The sequence below is a fragment of the Myotis daubentonii genome, chromosome 2, assembly GCF_963259705.1.
Source record: "Myotis daubentonii chromosome 2, mMyoDau2.1, whole genome shotgun sequence".
NCBI lineage: Eukaryota > Metazoa > Chordata > Mammalia > Chiroptera > Vespertilionidae > Myotis > Myotis daubentonii.
This window is the reverse complement of record NC_081841.1, coordinates 106847315-106870462: the sequence shown is the minus strand read 5'-3', so window position 1 is coordinate 106870462 and position 23148 is coordinate 106847315. Positions and strand designations below refer to the sequence as shown.

General features: G+C 38.3%; 1 protein-coding gene across 12 annotated transcripts in view; it reads right to left on the bottom strand.

Annotated features, from left to right (window-relative positions):
• The window catches only part of FRY (FRY microtubule binding protein), a 608287-nt gene that overhangs the window by 43295 nt on the left and 541844 nt on the right, over positions 1–23148 (bottom strand). For 11 of the 12 annotated variants that reach the window (XM_059684112.1, XM_059684113.1, XM_059684114.1 and 8 more), the window contains 3 exons: positions 21358–21507; positions 13855–13953; positions 11468–11551 (listed from right to left, as the gene is read on the bottom strand). In XM_059684112.1, the coding sequence (XP_059540095.1) occupies positions 11468–11551; positions 13855–13953; positions 21358–21507 (333 nt within the window). The remainder of the gene's footprint in view (positions 1–11467; positions 11552–13854; positions 13954–21357; positions 21508–23148) is intronic. The other variant, XM_059684109.1, reaches the window with a different exon arrangement.

Sequence of the window (23148 nt, the reverse complement as noted above, 5' to 3'; positions counted from 1 at the left end):
CAGATATACTGTGTATGTGTAAACAGCTTTAATTTTTAAACATCAGGACAATTAAAAATACTGTACAAACATAATGAAACATGTCTGTGAATTAATTACAGGTCACTAGTGTGACCTGTCTATGTTAATTTAATGTGTGTCTACAACTTTGTTTTAAGGAGAGAAATTGAGCCCAGCCAGCATGGCTCAGTAGTTGAGTGTCAACCTATGACCCAGGAGGTCACAGTTTTATTCTGTGGTCAGGGCACGTGCCTGGATTGTGGGCCCGATCTCCAGTGGGGGGGCATACAGAAGGCAGCCAGTCAATGATTCTCTCTCATCATTGATGTTTCTCTTTCTCCTTCTCCCTCTCCCTTCCTCTCTGAAATCAATAAAGATATATTTTAAAAAAAGAAGAGAAATTGAAAAACAAATATTCAACACCCAGCCAAAAGTTATATTCTCTTCCACAAATAATTCCAAAGCAATTTCTCATGTCACCTGTAAGGAATAAATAGGAATCAGTTTTTAGCAAAGTCCAGACCAGACTGGGCAGGCTCAGGGGTATGCCTGTTTGTATGCTGTCACCAGTTCTGGTAGGCTGATAGCTCTAACTGTTCAAAAATGTGCTTTGCTAGGCTTAGTACTAATCCTTTCATAAAGTACATAGTTCTCTGAAACAGAATACACATGGGTAATAATCATTGACATGTTTACTTTGCAGTTTACATCCAGATACATAAATTTTGAAAGTTATAAGTTCACTTTCAATCCCATTTCATTTGTAAAGTTTGCTCAGAATATTTGGCAACATCAAACTATCCCAGAACCCAGAGAGTCTGACTACAAGAAAAGAGTTGGAGAGAATCACTTGAGGGTAAACTGTACTCTGAGGTCAAACAGTAGTTGGGTTTTGCTTTGGGTTAGTAGCCCTAAAAAGCAAAATAATATCTCCACCAATTCTGGTCATAAGATCATTATTTAAATGGAGTGACACTATAATTTATCCTCAAGGCACATCTTTAGCATATAAAGATTTCCCCCAAATTGCTTTTATACCTGATTCAGCCTTGTATGAGGGTTACTATGATGGGAGCCAAGTCTTCTTAATTTTCACACACACCATAATGCCTAGCTGTACCCAAAGTTCAGCAGTTGTTCAGGTAGGGCTGATGGGATTACAGAGTGATTAGGTTAAGTTGCATACCCAGTGGCCAAACTACTTTCAGGGTCTACTAATTAGAACAGACAATTTAATCAAGTGTCCAGATGATGTAATCAAACCACCCAGCCTTGACTGAGTTACTAGGATAGCCAGCTTCTAGTAACTTACCATAGGTTCCTTACCGTAGGAAGGAACCAGCTTCAGATAGTGGGGTGGGTTATACTATCTCATTTTTTATGTTTTCTATCTCTTTGTTGTCTCCATTTCATTTAATTCTTTTCTGGAGTTTTATCCTGTTCTTTCATTTTGACAAGTTTCTTTGTCGCCTCATTTTGGCTGACTCCCTGTGTTTTTTTCCTATGGTTTAGGTAGAACCGCTACATCTCACAGGCTTGGCAGAGTAGCTTCATGTTGTGCAGCTGCTGTTCCTCGGACTAGTGCAAGACTCTTTTTTCAGTGAACAACTTGGTCAAGCTTCAGACCTCAGAATTGTCACATACTAAAGACTGAAAGTATCTTTTCTTAGGACATTTGTTATGTGACCAGTGTGTCCATGAGCCACTCAGGAATATTCTGGAATATTGAACTAATCCTAACAATGGGACGAAAGCCTGGTTGGTTTTGCAAAAACATTGGAAACATCACACAGAGAATATTCCCTTCCATTGATCTTTTCCTAACAAGTATCATTCTCATTATTCCTGGGTATATTATGCAGATTCCTAAAACCATATTAGACATTGAAACATATGCTAGAAATTATTCTCTAGTTTTTTCCTGTGTATGTTTTGCCTCCAAAACTAAGTTAGAGAAAGTATGTACAAATGGAAATAATATGACCTTTAGAGTCAGCTATAGTTCTACCTTTAAAATTGGAAAAACCCTTCAAAGAGTTGTAAAAGTTCAAATGAGATTATGTATGAACAGTGCTTAAGAAATATTAGTTTTTATTTCCATTTTCATATTCTCAAGCCTTTATTATAATGCTAACAGAGTTGCCACATAAAAATGAATGAATGAATATAATCTAAAAAGAAGAAAAGAGAGGGACTAAGGACTTCTGGTCAAGATGGTGGATGTAAATAAACATTGTGTTCCCTTCCTCTCATGACCATATCTAAATTACAACTAAATTATATAACAACCATTCTGTTCAGCTGAAGACTAGCTGAACAGAATTTCTATAACTGAGGATATAAAGAAGAAGCCATGTTGGTAGAATGGGTGCAATGGCAGGTCCTACACGCAAGTGTAGTGGTTAAAATCAGGAGGGATATTTCAGCTGTGGAGGACCTCCTGGGGCGCGAGAGGTCCCAGTCCCACGTGAGGCTTCTCAGCCAGGGCTCCATCTTTATTTAAATGGAGTGACACTATAATTTATAGTGTCACGCCAGGAAGAGGAGTCTCCAATAACTTCTAGATGTGAAAATCAGTGGGGATTGTGTCTGAGTGAGATGGATGGCTACCTGAAGACAAAAGTGTTCTTCTTGAGGGACCCACACACACAGTCTCATTTGCTCACAAACTCACTCACTCTGAGCTCCAGCACAGGGGCAGCTGCTCAAAAAATGCCAGGAACCTACGGTAAGGAACTAAATTGACTAACTTCAGGGAGATGGCTAGAGGGGCAGGGGTTGAGGCAGCTCTCCCTAGGGACAGAAGTGCTGGCAGGCGCCATTGCTCCTTTGTTGAATTCTCTCTCCACTCAGCTGGTCCAGCACAGGAGGCTGCCAAATCTGAGATCTCCATTAACCTGGCTAACACTATTCACCAGCCCCACCCAATCTGGCACAAAGCTCTTCCAGGCACTTTCCCACACAAGCAGCCTGCTTTGGCTCACACTGTGGACTTTCCTCAAATCTCTCAAAGTTCCACAAATCCCAAACAAGCAGCAAGCAGCCTTGGAATGGTCTATACCTTTTGCTAAGTGGTCCTAAGCCTAGCACAAGTGGTGACTGGTGATAACCTGTATTGTAACTCCCATCAGGTGGCCTAAAGCCTGGCATATCGGCAGCCAGCCTTGGAGCCAACTAAATGACCACAAGATTTGCATGAGTGCCAGGTGGTCTTAGCACATATTGTGGCACTGACCAAAGGGTTCAAAATCCAGCATAAGTGGCAGCGGCCTTGGTTCACAGCATATCCTCTCCCAAGTGCCTCCAAACTTAGCACAAGTGGCAACCAACTACAGATAACTTTGTAGCTCCTACAGGTAGCTTAAGCCAGACACAAGCTGTAGCTGACCTTGGCCTGTACCAGAGACCCTCCCAGGAGGCTCCAAGTTGGTGGCTGGCTTCAGAACACACCAGAGCACCACCCAACCATCTCCACAAACAAAACACCAGAAGGGCAGACTCACCTGGCACCAAAGCCCCACTACAGTGACTCCTGCTCTGTGGAGTTAGCCCCTAAACAACAGCTTGTCTGCTAGTCATGGCAAGCACTCACAGCCAGTCAGACTGAGGGTCATTCACACCCACGGAGGTGCCAACTGCAATCAGGCTTAAGTACAACAGGAAGGCATACATAACCCACACAAGGGACACCGCTGTAGTACCCAGCTCAGGGGACCAGGGAGACTATGCCACTGGGCCCTACATGAACCAACTGCATAAAGCTACTCTGCCAAGCCTGTGAGATGTAGCGGTTCTACCTAAACCATAGGAAAAAAACACAGGGAGTCAGCCAAAATGAGGAGACAAAGAAACTTGTCAAAATGAAAGAACAGGATAAAACTCCAGAAAAGAATTAAATGAAATGGAGACAACAAAGAGAAAACATAAAAAATGAGATAGTATAACCCACCCCACCATTTAAAAACCATTGTTTCTGTAATTGACAACTTGTAAAATAATGTGTAGCTACAGATAAACAACTTGCTTAAAGGATTCTAGGAGCTAACTTCAAAGGAAGCAGATTCCAGCTTTCAGGTATTTCAGCTCCAGGAGATTTGCTAACATTCAACTGACTGAAAACCAGACCATCCCTTAATGGGCTCCAAGATGGTTATCCCACGACCCCTTCAAGTTTCTTTTGTTCTGCTTTCCCCTTTCTCTCTCATAAAAACCCCTGCATGCACTGAGATGTTAAGATGGTCTTTCTGATGAGAATGCCCCATCTTCTCAGGCTGCTGGTTCTTGAGTAAACTGATTTTTCCTTCCATCAGCCCCTGTCTCTTGAGTATTGGCTTTGAGCAGCAGGCAGTCAATAGAAAACATAAAGAAAGAACCAGTCAGAAATGAATATAATACTGAAATGAAAATACATTAGAGGGAATCAAGAGTAGGGTAGAATGAAGCAGACAATCAAATCAGTGATCTGGAAGAAAAGGTAGTGAAAAACGCCCAGTCAGAACAACAAAAAGAAAACAAGGAAAAATATGAGACTAGTTTAAGAGACCTCAGAAGAACATCAAGTGTACCAACATGTGCATCATAGGGATATTATAAAGAGAAAAGAAAGAGCAAGGGATTGATTGAATCCTATTTGGAGAAATAATGACTAAAAGTGCCCCTAACCTGGTGAAGGAAATAGACATACAGGTCCAGGAAGTGCAGAGTCCTAAACAAGATGAACCCATAGAGGGTCACACCAAGACCCATCATAATTAAAATGGTAAAGGCTAAAGACAGAGAGAATCTTAAAAGCAGCAAGAGAATTACAGTTAATTACCTAAAAGGGAGCTCCCATAAAACTGTCAACTGATTTCTCAACCGAACCTTTGCAGGCCAGAAGGGATTGGCATGCAATATTCAAAGTGATGAAGAGCAAAGACCTACAACCAAGTTTACTTCACCCAGCAAGGCTTTTAAAATTGAAAGAGAGATAAAGAGCTTTCAAGACAAGAAAAAGCTAAAGGAGTTCAGGACCACTAAACTGGTAATACAAAAAATGTTAAAGGAACCTTTCTAAGTACAAAAGAAAAGATAAAACATGTGAGTAAGAAAATATAGGAAAGAAATTCTCACTGACAAAGGCAAACAGCAAAAGCAGTGGATCAACCAACTATAAAGCTGTTACAAAGATTAAAAGACAAAACTAGGAAGATCATTTGTAATTACAATAATAAATTAAAGGATACACACAAACATACACAAAAAAGCAAAAAAATAAACATTGAGGGAGTAAAAATTGAAGTAATTTTAGAATGTGCTCATATTTAAGTGACCATCAACTTAAAATAGACTGCTATAAAAATAGCTTGTTACATATGAGCACAGGGTAACCAAACCAAAACCTATAACAGATATACAAGAAATAAAAAGAAAGGAACCCAAACATAACACTATGGAAAGTCATCAACATACAAAAGAAGTGAGCAAGAGAATAAGAAAGGAACAGAGAAGAATTACAAAACAATCAGAAAACAATGAATAAAATGACAATAACTACATCCCTATCAATAATTTCTTTAAATGTAAATGGACTAAATGTTCTAATCAAAAGCACAGAGTGGTTGAATGTGTAAAAAAGCAAGACCCATACATATGTGCCTACAATAGACCCACCTCAGATGGAAAGACACACAGAATGAAGGTAAAGGGATGGAAAAAGACATTTCATGCAAATTGAAATGAAGAAAAGCAGGGATAGCAATTCTTAGACAAAATAAACTTTTACTAGTAAACAAGGGTTGTAACAATAGACAAAAAGGGCATCCTATCTAATAAAAGAGCAATATGCAAATTGACCATCACTCCAACACCCAAGATGGCCACCCCCATGTGGTCAAGATGGTTGCCCCCATTTGGACACAAAATGGACACCACAAAATGGCTGGCAGGGGAGGGCAGTTGTGGGCCATCAGGCCAGCAGGTGAGGGCAGTTGGGAGGGACCAGGTCTGAAAGAGATGACAGTTAGGGGTGATCAGACCAGCAGGAGAGGGCAGTTGGGGGTGACCAGGCCAGCAGGGCAGTTAGGGGCAAATGGGCTGGCAGGGGAGAGGGATGTCAGTGGGATCAGGCCTAAACAGGCAGTCGGACATCCCTCGAGGGGTCCCAGATTGGAGAGGTTGTAGGCTGGGCTGAGGGACAGCCCCCCACCCCGTGCACGAATTTCGTGCACCGGGCCTCTAGTTTCATAATAATAAAGGGACCAATCCAACAAGATGATATAACCCTTGTAAACATCTTTGCATCTGATGTAGGAGTACCTAAATATATAAATGTTTATATATTTATACAAATATATATAACAAACATTAATGGCCATAAAGGAAGAAATTGACAATAATACAGCCATAATAGGGGACTTTAACACTCATTGACATCACTGGATAGATCTTCCAGACAGAAAAACCATCAAGAAAACAGCAGCCTTAAATGACACATTAGTCCAGATGGACTTGATATTTCTAAGACATTTCACCCCAAAGCAGCAGAATATACATTTTTTTCAAGTACACATGGAAGGACAGACTTCATGTTAGGCCATAAAACAATCTTAATAAATTTAAGATTGAAATTATATCAAGTATTTTTTTCTATCACAATGGTATGAAACTAGAAATCAATTACAAGATGAAAACTGAAAAGCATACAGACACAGAGAGGTTAAATAAAATGCTATTAAACAATGAATGGCTTACAGTAAGATCAAGGAAGAAAAAAATTCCATAAGACAAATGAAAATTAAAATACAATGACCCAAAGTCAGGATACAGCAAAAGCAATCCTAGGAGTGAAATTCATAATACTAAAGGCCTACCTTAAGAAATAAGAAAAAAAAACCTCAAACAATGTAACCTCACCCAAAGGAACTAGAAAAAGAACAAACCAAAGTAAGTAGAAGTAAGGAAATAATTAAGATTAGAATGGAATTCAATGAAATAGAGTAAGAAAAGAAAAGAAAAAAAAAACAACAACAGAAAAGATCAAGAAATGAATAGCTGGTTCTTTAAAAAGATAAATAAACTTGGTAAATCTTTAGCCAGTCTCATTAAGCAATAAAGAGAAAGGGCCCCAATATAGTAAACCCTTGATTTTGCTAATCTAGATTTAATGGACTTCGGATTTAATGGACAAAATTTCCTGTCCATATGTCATATCTTAAAATTAACACTCAGTTAATTTTAAATGCTTTTAACTAAGATTTGCTTAGAACTAAATTAACAGGTTATTTTTTTTGTTATTAATTCACTGTTATTTTAAACAAATTTTAGTGAATAGGCCATATGTTGGAAAAAAGAGGATAGTAATTTCACTGACATAAATTTTATATATCTACAACTACAGTCTACATATTTAAATCCAAGAGTCACTGCTCAAAAACAATGTTTGGTGAATAATTATCATGTGATCAGACAGCATCACACCTGGTGTGACTTTATGAAATATTTTAAACTCATGCCAGCCAATGTTCTGATGTGTGCTAAGCCATGCCCCAGCCATATGCATTTGTTTACTCTCAGTGACTAGTGAATGCATGCATTTACTAGACTTATTCAGTATAAATTTAAAATTACTGTAACACATATAGAAAACTTTTCTGTAAAATTGAACTTTTTATATGTACTTAATTACACAAATGTGTCTACATAAGTAAAATAGGTAAATAACTAATTTATCAATTTTTTAACATGCATTTGGAAAACCTACTTTATAATATAATTGGATTTTGGCTTTGACAGACACCCCCTTGCCCAAATTAGTCTGTTATGTCGAGGTTTTACTATAAATAAAGTCAGAAATGAAAGAGGAGAAGTGAAAACTGACATCACAGATAGAAAGGACTGTAAGGAAATACTATGAAAAATTATATGCCAACAAATTGGACAACCTGGAAGAACTGGATAAATTCCTAGAAACATATGATCTTCCAAGGCTGAATCAGGAAGAAACAGAACACATGAACAGATAGATAAACTGGTAATGAAATTGAATTAGTAATCAAAATGCTCACTACAAACAAAAGCTCTGGACTAGATGACAAACATTCAAAAATAAATTAATACCTATCTTTCTTAAATTATTCAAAAATGTTGAAGAGGATGGAAGGCTCCCAGGCACATTTTGTGAGACCAGCTTTACTCTAATACCAAACTCAGACAAACACATTACACAAAAAGAAAATTAAAAGCCAACATCCAAGATGAGCGTAGATATAAAAACCTTCACCAAAATATTAGCAAACAAAATTCAGCAATACATTAAAAACATCATACACGTGTTCAAGTAGGATTTATTCCCAGGATTGAAGTTATTTCAATATTTGCAAATTAATTAACTTGATATACCACATAAACAAAATAAAGAATAAAAATCCTATTATCATATCAATAGATGTAGAGAAAGCATTTGGCAAAATCCAGCCCCCATTTATGATAAAAACTCTCAGCAAAGTAGGGATAGAGGGAACATACCTCAATATAACGAAGAGCATATATGACAAACCCACAACTAACATCATGCTCAATGGGGAAAACCTGGAAGCGTTATCTTTAAGATCACAAAAAAAACAAGGATATCCACTTTCATCACTTTTATTCAACATAGTATGAAGTTCTAGTCACAGCAATCAGATTAGAAAAGGAAATAAAAGACTTCCAAATTGGAAAGTAAGAACTAAAACTGTCATTTACAGATGTCATGATACAGTACATAGAGATCCCTAAAGATTCTACCAAAAATCTATTATAATTAGTAAGTTAATGCAGTAATGTAGCAGGGAACACAATTAATATTCAGAAATCAGTTGTATTTGTATATGCCAATAATGAAATATCAGAAGAGAAATTAAGAAAACTTCACTTACAATTGTATCAAAGAGATGAAATACCTATGAATAAATTTAACCAAGGTGGTGAAATACCTGTCCTCAGAAAATTATAAGACATTGAAAAAAGAAATTGAAAAATATACAAATAAATGGAAACATATACTGTGTTCATGGATAGAAAGAATTAACAACGTTGAAATGTCCATACTACCAGAGCACTTTATACACTCAATGCAATCCCTATCAAAATATCAATGGGATTTTTCACAGAACTAAAACAAAGAATCCTAAAACGCATATAAGGGAACCACAAAAGACCCTAAATAGCTAAAGCAATTCTGAGAAAAACAGTTAGAGGTATCATGCAACCTGATATTAAACTATACCACAGAGCTATCCTATATAATAAAAGGCTAATATGCAAATTGACCAAACGGTGGGATGACCAGTTGCTATGATGTGCACTGACCACGAGGGGGCAGATGCTCAATGCAGGAGTTTCCCCCTGGTGGTTAGTGTCTTCCCACAGGGCGAGCACAGCTCAGCCACTGGTGAGCACAGTGGAGGTGGCGGGAGCCTCTCTAGCCTCCATGGCAGCACTAAGGACCCCTTGGGGGATGTCCACCTGCAGGCTTAGGCCCACTCCCCATAAGCCAGCAGGCGGACATCCCCCAAGGGGTCCCAGAATGTGAGAGGGCGCAGGCCTTGCTGAGGAGCCCCTCCCCCCTGAGGAACCCCTCCCCCTCCAGTGCATGAATGTTGTGCACCAGGCCTCTAGTAGTAATAAAAATAGCATGGTACTGGCATAAAAATAACCACATGGATCAACAGAACAGAACTGAAATCCATCCCTATAGAGTTAATTAAACTGTTAAAGGAGGCATGAATGTGCAGTGGGGTAAACATAGTCTGTTCAATAAATGGTGTTGGGAAAACTGGAGAGATACATGTAAGAGAATGAAAGTAGACCACCTTCTCACACCATATCCAAGAATAACTCAAAGTGGATTAAAGACTTGTGTGTAAGACCCCAAACCCTAAACTATGAGAGAAAAAAACAGGCAGTAAACTCTTTGACATTGCTCTTACAATATTTTTTTATATGTCTTCTGAGGCAATGAAACAAAAAGAATGGGATGATATCAAAATAAAGAGATTTTGCACAGTGAAGGAAACCATCAATAAACTGAAATGATAAAAATATTCATCAATGACACATCTGAAATGGGTTAATATCTAAGATATATAAGGAACGCATACAACTTAACACCAAAGAACAAACAATCAAATTAAAAAAATGGCAGAGGAACTGAATAGACATTTCTCCAAAGAAGACATTCAGATAGCCAACAGACATGTGAAAAGATGTCAATATCACTAATCATCAGTGAAATGCAAATTAAAACCACAATGGGATATCACCTCACACCTGGCAGGATGGCTATTATCAATAAATCAACAATTAACAAATATTGGCAAGGATGTGGAAAAAAAGGAATCCTCATGCATTGTTGGTGGGATTGTAAATTGGTGCAGGTATTATAGAAAACAGTATGGAGGTTCCTCAAAATATTAAAAATAGAACTACCATATGACTCAGCAATCCTAATTCTGGATGTTTGAAGAAATCCAAAACATTAATTTGAAAAGACATATGTATCCCTATGTTCCTTACAGCATTATTTACAATAGTCAAGATATAGAAATAACCTGTTTATCAATAGACAATTGAATAAAGAAGTTGTGGTATATACATACAATGGAATATTACTCAGTCATTAAAAAATGAAATCTTGACATTTACCACATGGCTAGACTTAGAGGGTTGAAATACTAAGTGAAATAAGTCAGACAGAGAGAGACAAATACCATATGGCTTCACCTATGTGTGGAATCTTAAAAAATGAAACAAATAAACTAAACTGATACAGAGAACAAATTGATGGTTGCCAGATGAGAAGGGCATTGGAGGCTGGGTGAAAAAGGTGAGAGGAGTAAGAAGTAGAAATTGGCATTTACAAAAAAAAAAAAAAGAAAGAAAGAAATTGACATTTACAGTCATGGGGATATAAAGTACAGCATAGGGAATATAGTTGATAATATTATAATATCTATGTATGGTGTCAGGTGGATACTAGGCTACTGGGGAGAATCATTTCATAGTTACATAAATGTCTAATCACTATGTTGTATACCTGAAAGTAATATATTATTGTATGTAATTGAAAATTTAAAAAAATTTAAAAAATAGAATGCTGAAATGTCAATAAAGATTCTTCACTGAAGGAACCAGAGGATTTAGTGACAATGAAATTGATTTCATATTCTTAATAAAGAACAGATTTATTAGGAAATGATTAGTATAGTTAGACAGTGTCCAGAAGGAAGGTTATTTTTATTTTTCCAAAATGACCCCCTGCCCCCCAATCCCATGAACACACATTCATGCTTGGTCTGAATGCATTCTGTTTTACTTTATTGGCTTCATGTGAATGTATGGATGATTCCTTCCATCTCTTCCTCAAGTTCCATGATTCTTGGAAGGATCAAAACCAACACACAATGTCAGAGTACAGAAAAGACAAAATCTAAAAGGTTTTTATTACCTTTTCTTCTGAATCCCCTGGTTGGCAGGTAATTACGCCATCTCTTGATCCTCCAGCAAATGTCGCCTTACAATTTGCAAGCCACTGTTGTCAGAAGGAGACACAGACATAGGTAAATTCAGTGATGTGTTGAGAATGTGTTATCATTGATTTTGTCAGGAAAAATTGATTAATCTTCTAATCACAGTAAAGTAAAAATTTGCTGTAACGACTTTTTGAAAATAATTCTTTTTGGTTAAAGATAAACTACTTGAAATTTAAATATCTGTTTAAGTGGGTTTAGCAATGTTCATTTAACAATATAATTTCAACATTGTGATACATCACCTATCACATTCTACTGTAACAGGTAGTTATGAGCATTAAATGATTTAAGAGATTTAACTCTTAGGTTGCATTGTGGGCCTATCACCTGTTGATTGAAATTGGGGGATAGGCCCAACACTTCCTCACAGGATGAGTGATTCTGGACAATGCAACCTGACTCATGCCACATCTATCTCTCTGTCATGTTGAGGGTACTTCTGAGGAGGCAGGTCTACTTCAATGTAAGAAAGACTATTATAATAATGGCTCAGCTATTTAGAGTCTGCCAATCTTAAGCATCTGATAGTAACTAATCTAGATGTGGAAATGAACCTTTGGGCAGAAAACAAAAAGCACTGAAGAACCAAAATATACACTGACATGGAAAGACTTGTTTGTTCACTGATGAGAATGAAAGGACTAATTTATTAACTGATGATTGAGAAACTGGATAACAATAACAGGTAAAGAGCCACAGAAATAGATGACAGTGGGAACTGTTACAGTAGAATGTTGGAACTCTTGCCCTTGGACAGGTCAAGAACATCAATAACAATAGAAATAAACAAAAACCCAGTAACTTTACAATGAATGTCTTCTATGTATGAGACACTGTGCTGGACAGTTTCTCCATATGTTATTTATATTTAAAGGCAATATTGTATTATTTTCATAATACCATTCTCACTCCTAGCAAGAGAGGATAATGATAGAGACTCCCAGGGTAGTTATGAACATTAAATGATTTAATTTAAGAGATTTAACTCTTAGGTTGCTGGACACAGAATGAAATTAGGAAATGATACCTTCTATGACTGATTAAGACTGTTATATTCTTATAAAAATTCTATACATTAATTATTATCACTATCTTATAGATGATCAATCTGAGATGAGAGAAGGTCAGTGACTTATCAAAGGCCACTAACCCTCATGTGGCTGAGTAGTGATTGGAAGCCAAGTCCATCTGACTTCAAAATTCATGTTCGTGCCTGGCATATCATAGGAAATGCTTCATAGATATTACACAATTATTTGTCAGAAATCAAGGGGTGTGTATGGATGGTTTTTGGATTACTTCTGTCTCTATAATTTAACAATCTAGATCTAAATTTACAATCTAGAAGAAAAGAGTGAAGAGCAAGAGCAGAGGCCACAACAAGTTGTGGAGAAACAGGTCCTAAGAGTGGTCAAGAGGAGGAGAGAAATGAGATCCATCTCAACTAGTGTTGGATGAAGTAATTAACAATTTAAAATCATAGAGAAAAGTTATAACATTGATAAAGTGACATCTCAAGCAGATACCCACTTTCCCTAATTACTTGTTAGAGAAATAATGGGGCTAAAATTGAAAGCTGAAAACTCTCCTGTGTAGATATCATCTAAGGGTAATATGCTAATTAGACCAGGAGACCTTTTGGGAGACCTTCTGGACGTCCTTTTGGACAAAGCCATGGTGGTGGGGCCGAGGCAGAGGTGAGGCAGTTAGGAGCGATCAGGCCAGGAGAAGAGAGCAGTTGGGGGTGATCAGGCCAGTGGGGGGGGGGCAGTTTGGGGTAAGCAGGCCAGCGAGGGGGGGGCTTTTGGGGGTGAGAAGCCTGGTGGGGGGGCAGTTGGGGGTGATCAGGCCGGCAAGGGGGCAGTTGGGGGTGATCAGGCTGGCAGACAGAGTGGTTAGGGGTGATCAGGCAGGTAGGCAGGTGAGCGGTTAGGAGCCAGTGGTCCCGGATTGCGATGTCCGACTGCCGGTTTAGGCCCAATCCCTGTGGGCCTAAACCGGCAGTCGGACATCCCTGAGGGGTCCCAGATTGGCAAGGGTGCAGGCTGGGCTTAGGGACACCCCCCCACACACCCCGTGCATGAATTTCATGCACTGGGCCACTAGTTTTATATAATCCACAATATTGACAGTTCTACCACCATTGAATTGGAATTTTAATCCCTAGCAGAGGAATAGATGAAGTTGGTCTTCTCCCCAAAGTACCTCTCTTAGGTTAATACCAATCCCTCCCAGAAGCTCACCATGGCTAGTTTATTTGGTTTTAATGGAATGCACACACACACAGAAACACAACACTTACTGAGAGAGTGGCCTCTTTTCTGTTGTTGTAGGTGTCTAGATATTCTTGCAGTTCTAAAACACTGAACTTAAGCTTGTCCAGAAGTCCACAAGAAAGAAGCTAAAGACAGAAAAATAATTTGTATTAAAACAGTAGAGATATACCTGGACAAGGCATGGCTATACAGATAGATAAAGAGAGGTATATGGCCCAGCTGGTATAGCTCAGTGGTTGAATGTCAACTCATGAACCAAGAGGTCACTGGTTTGATTCCTGGTTGGGGCACATGCCTGGGTTGTGGGTTTGATCCCCAGTAGGGGGTGTATAGGAGGCAGCCAATTGATGTTTCTCTCTCATTGATGTTTCTATCTCTTTATTCCTTTCCCTTCCTCTCTATCTAAAATAATTCAATAAAAACATATTTTACAAAAAGAAAAGAGAGGTATACTTAGAAGTGATGTAAATGGGGGAAAGGGCATCCATTTTAGTAAGCTGTGCAATTTGTAATTTTGCTGCAATTACAATTGAATACTAGCTTGCTAATTCAAATGCAATATGAAAATATCAATTTTTCCCATATCAGTATAGACAGAGAAATCTTAGCAAGTATTCTACAGAAGCCCACATTAAGATATGCTGTCCATTTTCTGCATGAACATTAGTATCTTCATCCAGTAATATGCCATGTAGTGTGAAGACAGAACTCTAAATAGCCTTTCAAACTGATTTTGTGTTTAATCTGTACTTTGAGTTATTAAGATAGAATGATTTTTCCAATTGTATACCTTGCTGCAAGACAGCCAACCACCAATTAAGTTCTTAGAAATACTGACTCCTCAGACTTTCATAATCAAAACACATCCTCATTGGTTCTAAACCCCAGTAATTACCCAGCATACAAGATGGTTCTGTGATATGCATGGGAGATATACAAGAAGTTCACACCCCCTAACCCCTAACCCCAAAGAGCTCACCAGTCTTTCAGAGTTAGAGTTATGTTCATTAAGTCAACATTCAGCACTCAGCCAGGTATTATTTTAACCACACTTTAAACTCATCCCTGCTGCTTGGGCTGGATGAATGCATCCAGTGGGTAGTTAGAGTCTTGTTGAGGGTTGGGTGTGAGGAAAATAATGACATGCTGCCTCTGGAGACCCATCTGGCTGGGCAACCTAGCATTGTGGGGATAGGCTAGGTCAGCTCTGGAGGGATCACTCACCGTATTCACAGCTGTGAAAGTCAGAGTCATCAGAGAGAGGTGGAACTATTTTTTTAAAAAATTTATTGGGGTGACATTTGTCGACATGATTATATAAATTTCAGGTGTGGATTTTTATGTTACAAGATCTTTCCAGTTTTTCCAGCACCATTTACTGAAGAGACTATCTTTACTCCATGTGTGTTTCTGAATATTGCACTATGTGCCCACCACCCAAAGTCAAATCTTCTCCTGTCACCTTACATTAGGACCCCTCTTTGTCCCTCCACCCTCTTCCCTCTGGCAACTACCACACTGCTGATTGTGTTCACAAGTGCCAGTTTTATATCCCACATATGAGTGAAATATTATAATTCTTAGCTTTTTCAGACTGACTTATTTCACTTAGCATAATGTTCTCAAGGTCCATCCATGTTGTTGCAAATGGCGCTATTTCATCCTTTCTTATAACTGCGTAGTATTCCATTGTGTACTAGTATATGTACCACATATTTTTTATCTAGTCCTCTATTGCAGGATACTTCGGTTGTTTCCATGTATTGGCCACCGTGAATAATGCTGCAATGAACATAGGGTTGCATATATCTTTGTGAATATGTGATTTCAAGTTTTTCGGGTATATTCCCAGGAGAGGGATTGCTGGGTCGTATGATAGCTCTAAATCTAAAGCCAGACTTCTTTCCATAGTGGTTGTACCAGTCTACATTTTCACCAGCAGTGAATGAGAGTTCCATTTTTTCCACAACCTCTCCAACACTTGTTATTTTTTGTCTGCTTGATAATGGCCACTCTAAGAGGTGTAAGATGGTATCTCATTGTAGTTTTGATTTGCATTTCCCTAATTGCTAGTGAGGTTGAACATCTTTTTATATATCTATTGGCTGTTTGTATGTCTTCTTGGAGAGGTATATTTTCAGGTCCTCTGTCCACTTTTTGATTGGATTGTTTGGTGTTGAGTTTTATGTGTTCTTTATGTATTTTGGAAATTAAACCTTTGTTGGAGCTACTGTTTGCAAATATCATCTCCCATCTGGTTTGCCTGCTTTGTTTTGTTGAGAGCTTCTTTTGCTGTGCAGAAGGTCTTTAGTTTCATATAGTCCCATTCTTTTTCTTTTGCCTTTACTTCCCTTGCCTTTGGGGTCAAGTTCATCAAATGTTCTCTATTACCAGTATTGGTTCCTATATTTTCTTTTATGTAACTTATTGTTTTGGGTCTTATATTTAGGTCTTTGATCTATTTTAAATTAATTTTTGTTACACATGGACACATTGTAATCTACTTTCACTCTTTTGCATGTGGCTTTTCAGTTTTCCCTGCACTGTTTATTGAAGAGAGTATCTTTACTCCATTGTGTGTTTCTGGCTCCTTTGTCAAAAATTATCCGTCCATATACATATGGTTTTATAGCTGGGCTTTCTATTCTGTTTCATTGATCTGTGTGTTTGTTTCTCTGCCAATACCATGCTGTTTTGATTATCATAGCTCTGTAATATAATTTGAAGTCAGGTAGTGTGATACCTCCAGCTTTGTTCTTTTTTTCTCAGGATTCCTTTGGTTATTTGAGTTCTTTTGTGGTTTCATACAAATCTGATGATTTCTCATTCTATTTCTTTCAAAAATGACATTGAGATATATATGGGGATAGCATTAAATATATTTTTTGCTTTGGGTAATATTGCCATTTTAACTATGTTGACTCTTCCAATCCATGAACATGGGATATTTTTCCATTTTGTTGTGTCTTTTTCAATCTCTTTTAATAATGCTTTGTAATTTTCAGTATATAGGTCTTTCATGTTCTTTGTTAAGTTTATCTCTAAGTATTTTATTCTTTTGGTTGCAATTGCAAAAGATAATGTTTTTTTCATCTCTTTTTCTGTTTTGTTGTTGGTATACAGTATGGCAATGGATTTTTGTCCATTGATTTTGTATCCTGCTACTTCACTGTATTTGTTTATTTTTCTAATAGTTTATTTTTGGTTGAGTCTTTAGAGTTTTCCATATACAGAATCATGTTATCCACAAAGAGTGACAGTTTGACTTCTTCCTTCCCTATTTGGATGCCTTTTATTTCTTTCTCTTGCCTTATTGCTCTGGCTAGGACTTCCAGCACTTGGTGAATAAGAGTGGTGACAGTGGACCTCCTTGTCTTGTTCCTAATCTTAGAGGAAAAGCTTCAGTTTCCCACCACTGAGTATGATATTAGTTGTGGGTTTATCAAATATGGCCTTTATTATGTTGCGGTACTTTCTTCTATTCCTATTTTATTGAGTGTTTTAATCATAAATGGATGTTGTATCTTATCAAATGTTTTTTATGCATCTACTGGTAAAATCATATAATTTTTGTCCTTTCTTTTGTTAATGTGGTGTATTATGTTGATTTATTTGCATATGTTGAACCATCCTTGTGCTTTTGGAATGAACCCCACTTGATTGTGATGTATTATTTTTTAGATGTACTCTTGTATTCAATTTGCTAGTATTTTGATTAGGATTTTTGCATTATATTCATCAAGATGTAGGTCTATCTTTGAGAATGTTCCATGTGCACTAGAGAAGAATGTATAATCTGATGTTTTGGGATAAAAGTTCTGTAAATGCCAATTATGTCCACTTGGTCCAGTGTTTCATTTAAGGCTAATATATCTTCATTTATTTTGTTTTGTTGATCTGTCTAGAACTGTCAATGGACTATTAAGATCCCCAACTATGATTGTGTTTTGATCTGTTTCTCCCTTTAGTTCTGTGAGTAGTGGTTTTATATATTTGGTGTTCCCTGGTTGGGTGCATATAAAAGTGTTATGTTTTCTTGATGTAGTGTTCCCTTTATCATTATAAAGTGTTAATTTTTGTCTCTTGTTATCTTTAATTCTATTTTGTCTGATATAATCATGGCTACATATGCTTTTCTGTGGATGTTATTTGCTCAGAAAATTCCACCCTTTAACTAAATCTGCCTTTGTCTTTGTAGCTTAGATGTGTCTTTTATAAACAGCATATGGTTGGGTTTTGTTTTTTAATCCACTTTGCTACTCTGTGCCTCTTTATTGGTGAATTCAGACCTTTTACATTTAGGGTAATTATTGATGTATGAAAACTTCCTATAGCCATTTTATATGTTGCTTCCTGCTAGTTCCGTGCCCCCATTGGTTCTTTTCCTTTTGTTTCTGTGTGTTGTTTTTGTTTGGTGGTATTTCATATTTCTTTCCTTTGTTCCCCCCCCTCCCCCCCGCTTTTTTTAAGCTTATGTCCTGGTTTGGGGATTTTGTTTGTGGTTATCATTAGGTTTACAAAAAATAAAGTTGCATATATACTGTAGTATTTTCCCTTTGAATGCATCTGATCTTCATCTTCCTTTGCCAGTTCAGAACTTAATCCCCTCCCCTTTCATGTTCTTGTTGTTGCAAATTATCCCTGTTTATGTTGCAAGTTTTGTGGTGATCTAATTAGTAGTGTTGTGACCTTATTTCTTTGTTTTAGGTAAAATAATTCCCTTGAGTATTTCTGCAATGGAGGTTTGCTGGGGTCCAACCCCAGCAGGTCCAGGGGTCCCCAAAGGTGTGGACGGAGTCGGCGAAGAAGGAATGACACAGAGACAGCGTTCAGTTGATCAGCAGCCTAGCCAGGATCTCTAGCCAGGATCTCCAGCCAAATTCTGTTCAGGATCTCCAGCGAAGTTCTGGTTAGGATCTCCAGCCAGGTTCTGTGTCCATGTTCTCTTGCTAGGTTCTCCAGCCAGGTTTTCCAGGTTCTCCAGCCAGGTTCTGTAGCCATGTTCCCTCGCTAGGTTCTCCAGCCAGGTTCTGTCCAGGTTCTCCAGCCAGGTTCAGTCACCAGGTTCTAGTCAGGTTCTCTTGCCATGTTCTATCCAGGTTCTGTAGCCAGGTCTGTCTCTAGGTTCTGTGGCCAGTTTCTGTCCAGGATCTTTTGCCATGTTCTCTCGCTAGGTTCTGTCTCTAGGTTCTGTGGCCAGTTTCTGTCCAGGATCTTTTGCCATGTTCTCTCTAGGTTCTGTGTAGGTTCTGTGTCTAGGTTCTGTCTCTTGTTGTCTTGTTACATCTGTATTTATACCAGTTGATTCCAATCCTATCAATCTCTATTCCAAAGGTTAGGGCGTTTCTTATCTCCATTCCAGGGAGTAAAGATTATGTAGCTTAAGCATGATTGTTCACAGTTAAAGTGATTAATTACCCGCCTGGCACTTAGTTAAGGGGTTTTATTCCATCCCTAACTTCAGGGGAAAATCCCTACCTGGGGAAACAACCTTTCTCAGAGAGGTGACCTTGGTTAAAACACATAGTGCCAAGAAGGTGAGCAAACATATTAAGAACAGTATGCCATATATGCCAGGTCCCTTGAAACAGCAAGGATGGACCGGCTCCCGGCAGAGGTTTTCTGGTAATAAAATCCCTCAGCTTCTGTATGTCTGGGGGCACCTTATTTCTCCTTCATATTATTCATGGTTGGTAATTTCTCTCTTTCAGACATTTGAATATTTACTTCCACTCTCTTCTGTCTTATAGAGTATCTGCTTAGAAGTGGGATGAAATTCTGATGGGTTTTCATTTGTAGGTCACTTCCTTCTTTTCCTTGGATGCTCTTAGAATTTAATTTTTTCTCTGTCATTAATTTTTGACAGTTTTAATACAAACTGGAGAGGGCCTCTTTGGATTGATGTAACTAGGTGTTCTGTTTCATTCTTGGATTTGAGGATCTAGTTCTTTCAATAGATTTGGGAAGTTCCTATCCACCATTTGTTTGAATAGACTCTCTGTTCCTTGCTCCTTCTCTTCCTCCTCTAGAATGCCTATTATTCTCATATTGCTTTCTCTGATGGAGTCAAACAGTTCTCATAGAGCTCTTTCATTTATCTTTATGCTCAGGTCTCTTTCTTCTTCCCTCTTTGTCATTTCATTTCTAGATATATTTGATATCATTTATTCTTTCCTCCACTTGCTTGGCTCTGTTTTCTATGCTCAGTAGTTCACTCTTAATCTCCTTAATTGTATGCTTCAGTTCAGGATTTCTAATTGGTTCTTTTTTAAAGTTTCAATCTCTTTGGTAAAGTACTCGTTTTGTTCATTGATTTGTTTTCTGAGTGCATTGAATTGTCTGTCTGTATTTTCTAGCATCTTGTTGAGTATTTTCAAAACTGCAATTTTGAAATCTCTGTCATTTATATCACATATTTCCATATGTTCCAGCTTGCTTTCTGGGGATTTTTCATTTTCTTTCTGGTTATCCTCATTACTGTGGTTGTTCATGGTATTTGCTGTTCTCCTTTGCCTATGCATATATCTCTGTATATTATTTTCCAGTAAATTGTGCTTAATTGCAAGATTTTTTACCTCTGTGATGTCGCAGTTTTGACCTCCACTGCTTCCATAAGATAGTACAACAGTGCTGCTTGGGGATAGGTTTTATTTTGCCTTCACCATAATGGTGACCCCTGACCTCTATGGGGTCCCAACCCAAGCACTCCACCTGGAGATTAGTCACAGAGGGAAACAGTCCTTGTACTGAAATAGTTCTTGGTTTACAGATAATATGCTCCTTGACCAATACCAAGGACAATGGGAAGCAAGTTTTGGGAGTACAAGTGGTGTCAGGGCTCTGTGGTTCTGTGTTTTTTTGTTTGTTTGTTTGTTTTTATCTGAAACAACTCTTCTGAGCCCAACAGTGGAAAGTCACATGGCAAAATCCCATGCTCTGTCAGGCATCTGCTGCCTCAGTCACTCTTTACTCCATTCATAGATTGCCCTGCTGGACTTCTCCGTGTAGCTCTCTGTTCCATCTGGCCAAAGGAAGTGCCTGCTACCACTGGTTTCCTCCACTCTTCAGGATGGGCCATGAGCTCCCAGCCTCAAGGCTGTGTCTGTGGGCCATCAGAGCTTTCTTCCCTTCTTGTGTCCCTGCTTATTCCAGTTGTCCACTTTTAGATGTTTCAATGCACTGGTCTCTCAGGTGTGCCTCTCTATTGAGCAGATAATTCTTTGTTGAATTATAATTGGTTTACTTGTTGAAATTTCGGGGGGGGGGGGGTGGCCAAGGGGCTCTCTCATGCCACCATTCCTCTGACCTGGAGCTTTCTTTTGATTATCTGAAATGACTTGCTTTGGCTTGGCTGGCACTGCACCTTCATTACTGTGCCCACTTCAGCCTTTGGGAGTCACATCACAACCCACTGCTGCTCAGAAGCAATGAAAGTATCACTCAGACAAACCACAACACTAACAAACCCCTCTGTCATCCACACCAGAATCTGGACAGGCCATTGGCCTCCAGAGGACTGGGACACTCACAGTCTCAGCATCCACGAAAAGTGTGGGGCACTCGGAGCATGAGGTGAGCATTTGGGAGGAGCTGACAAACTTGGACCCGATCCCCCTGAGGTTGTCTCCAAGGTAACTGGCCGCATCACAGGTTAGGAAGCAGAACCTTTTCTGAATATTCTGAAAGGCAAAATAGTTATTATTTGTAAAGGTTTAACTTATGGACTAGAACTTTTTTTGATAAAAATGTCAAATGAGCCTAGATTCTGAGTGTGTGTGGACAGGGAGTGTGGAATGGAGAGTGAAAATTTGTGTGAAGTAAATAATCATGCAATATGGACAAAGATTCTTCCTAAAATATCACTTCCCAACATGCAGATGCTCATAGAGTCATTCCTATAAGTGTGGTTTTCCTTTATGCTGGTGGCCAGTGTTGATCAGCATCTAGGTCCTCCTCGCTTGTCTGTCAGATCATTACGGACTTATTCAGGTTACATCAATGTGGGTGAGACAAAAGGTTACAAAATGGAACTCCTTTCTGTTTCCTAAGGTCACAGCTCCCTGAGACAAAGCTGAAATAGTGCCATTTGAGCTTCTGGAGCAGGAAGGAGTAAATGCTATCTGTGACCTAGAATAATATCTCCCCTGGGAGTGTGTCTGATTAAGTGCCTAACTCTGTCCTATAGCATTTTCTACATGAACTCATTAGTCCTCACAACCAGATGATGAAACTGAGGTTAAAAGAGGTGAAGTTACTTGCTTAAAGCTCATGCAACTAGTAAGTAATAGTATAAGGTTGAGCCTGACTCCAGCATTCACATTTCTTCCTAAAAGTTATGGTTCCTCCTGTATTGCCTGAGAAAAAACTTTAATTAGAAAAAGTCTGATTCACTTTGTTGTGTCAGTGCCCCAATGAGAACATTTTTAGTCTCCTAATATCTAACATACAATATCTTTAACCAAAAGAATAGAATAATCAATGAAAAAATAATTCCAATCCTAAGCATTGACTTTCTCCAAAGAGATCTCATACTTTTTGATTTGTAGAATCTCATCCATGGTAAAGCTGATCTTCCTGGTTATGGAAAAATTTGCATGTCCCCAAAGCCACAGTAGGTTCTTAATAAGTTATACTAGGTAAATGCCAACCATGTTGCATATTATTTATTTTTTCTATCTAGAAATTCTGGTATAATACATAACATATATCTGTCTTTATTTTGTTACATTAACTTTCTGTGCAAAACAAAAACAAAAACAAAAACAAAACAAAAACAAAAACTCTGACCGAATGTTAAAGCAGAAAGTGTTGGGAGATGCCATGTCTAACATCACAGCAGCTAGCATAGTGGCAGAACTGAGGGGTGGGATTCAGGTCCCCCAAACAGTTTGGGGTTCTCAATTTACCTATGGATAAGGTGAAATCTGGATTTATTGTTTATTGTACTGAGAAGCTGGATCTTCCAGGGAACTTTAGAGCCACATAAAAAGGCAGGTGCTATTTAAGGGACATAAATTCAGTTTTGTCCTCCTGACTTTCATCTGAACACATCCTATAATTTGGTGGCACTGGGTGATGCAATGACAATATTCTAACACAGGAGCAGCTGGAAGGAAATATACTGACAAGACACTTGGAAAGATGTCCAAACTGGGTCATTAGAAACCATTTCCTTGCTTTTAAAACCAAATTATTTTTTGCAATTACTTCTTCTCTGCTTTCTCCAAAAACCACTAAAATACAGGAAAATGTGGTGTTCATATACACAGGGAAATGTTGGAAAATAGTAAACAGACATGGTGAGGACATGACAAGAGGTT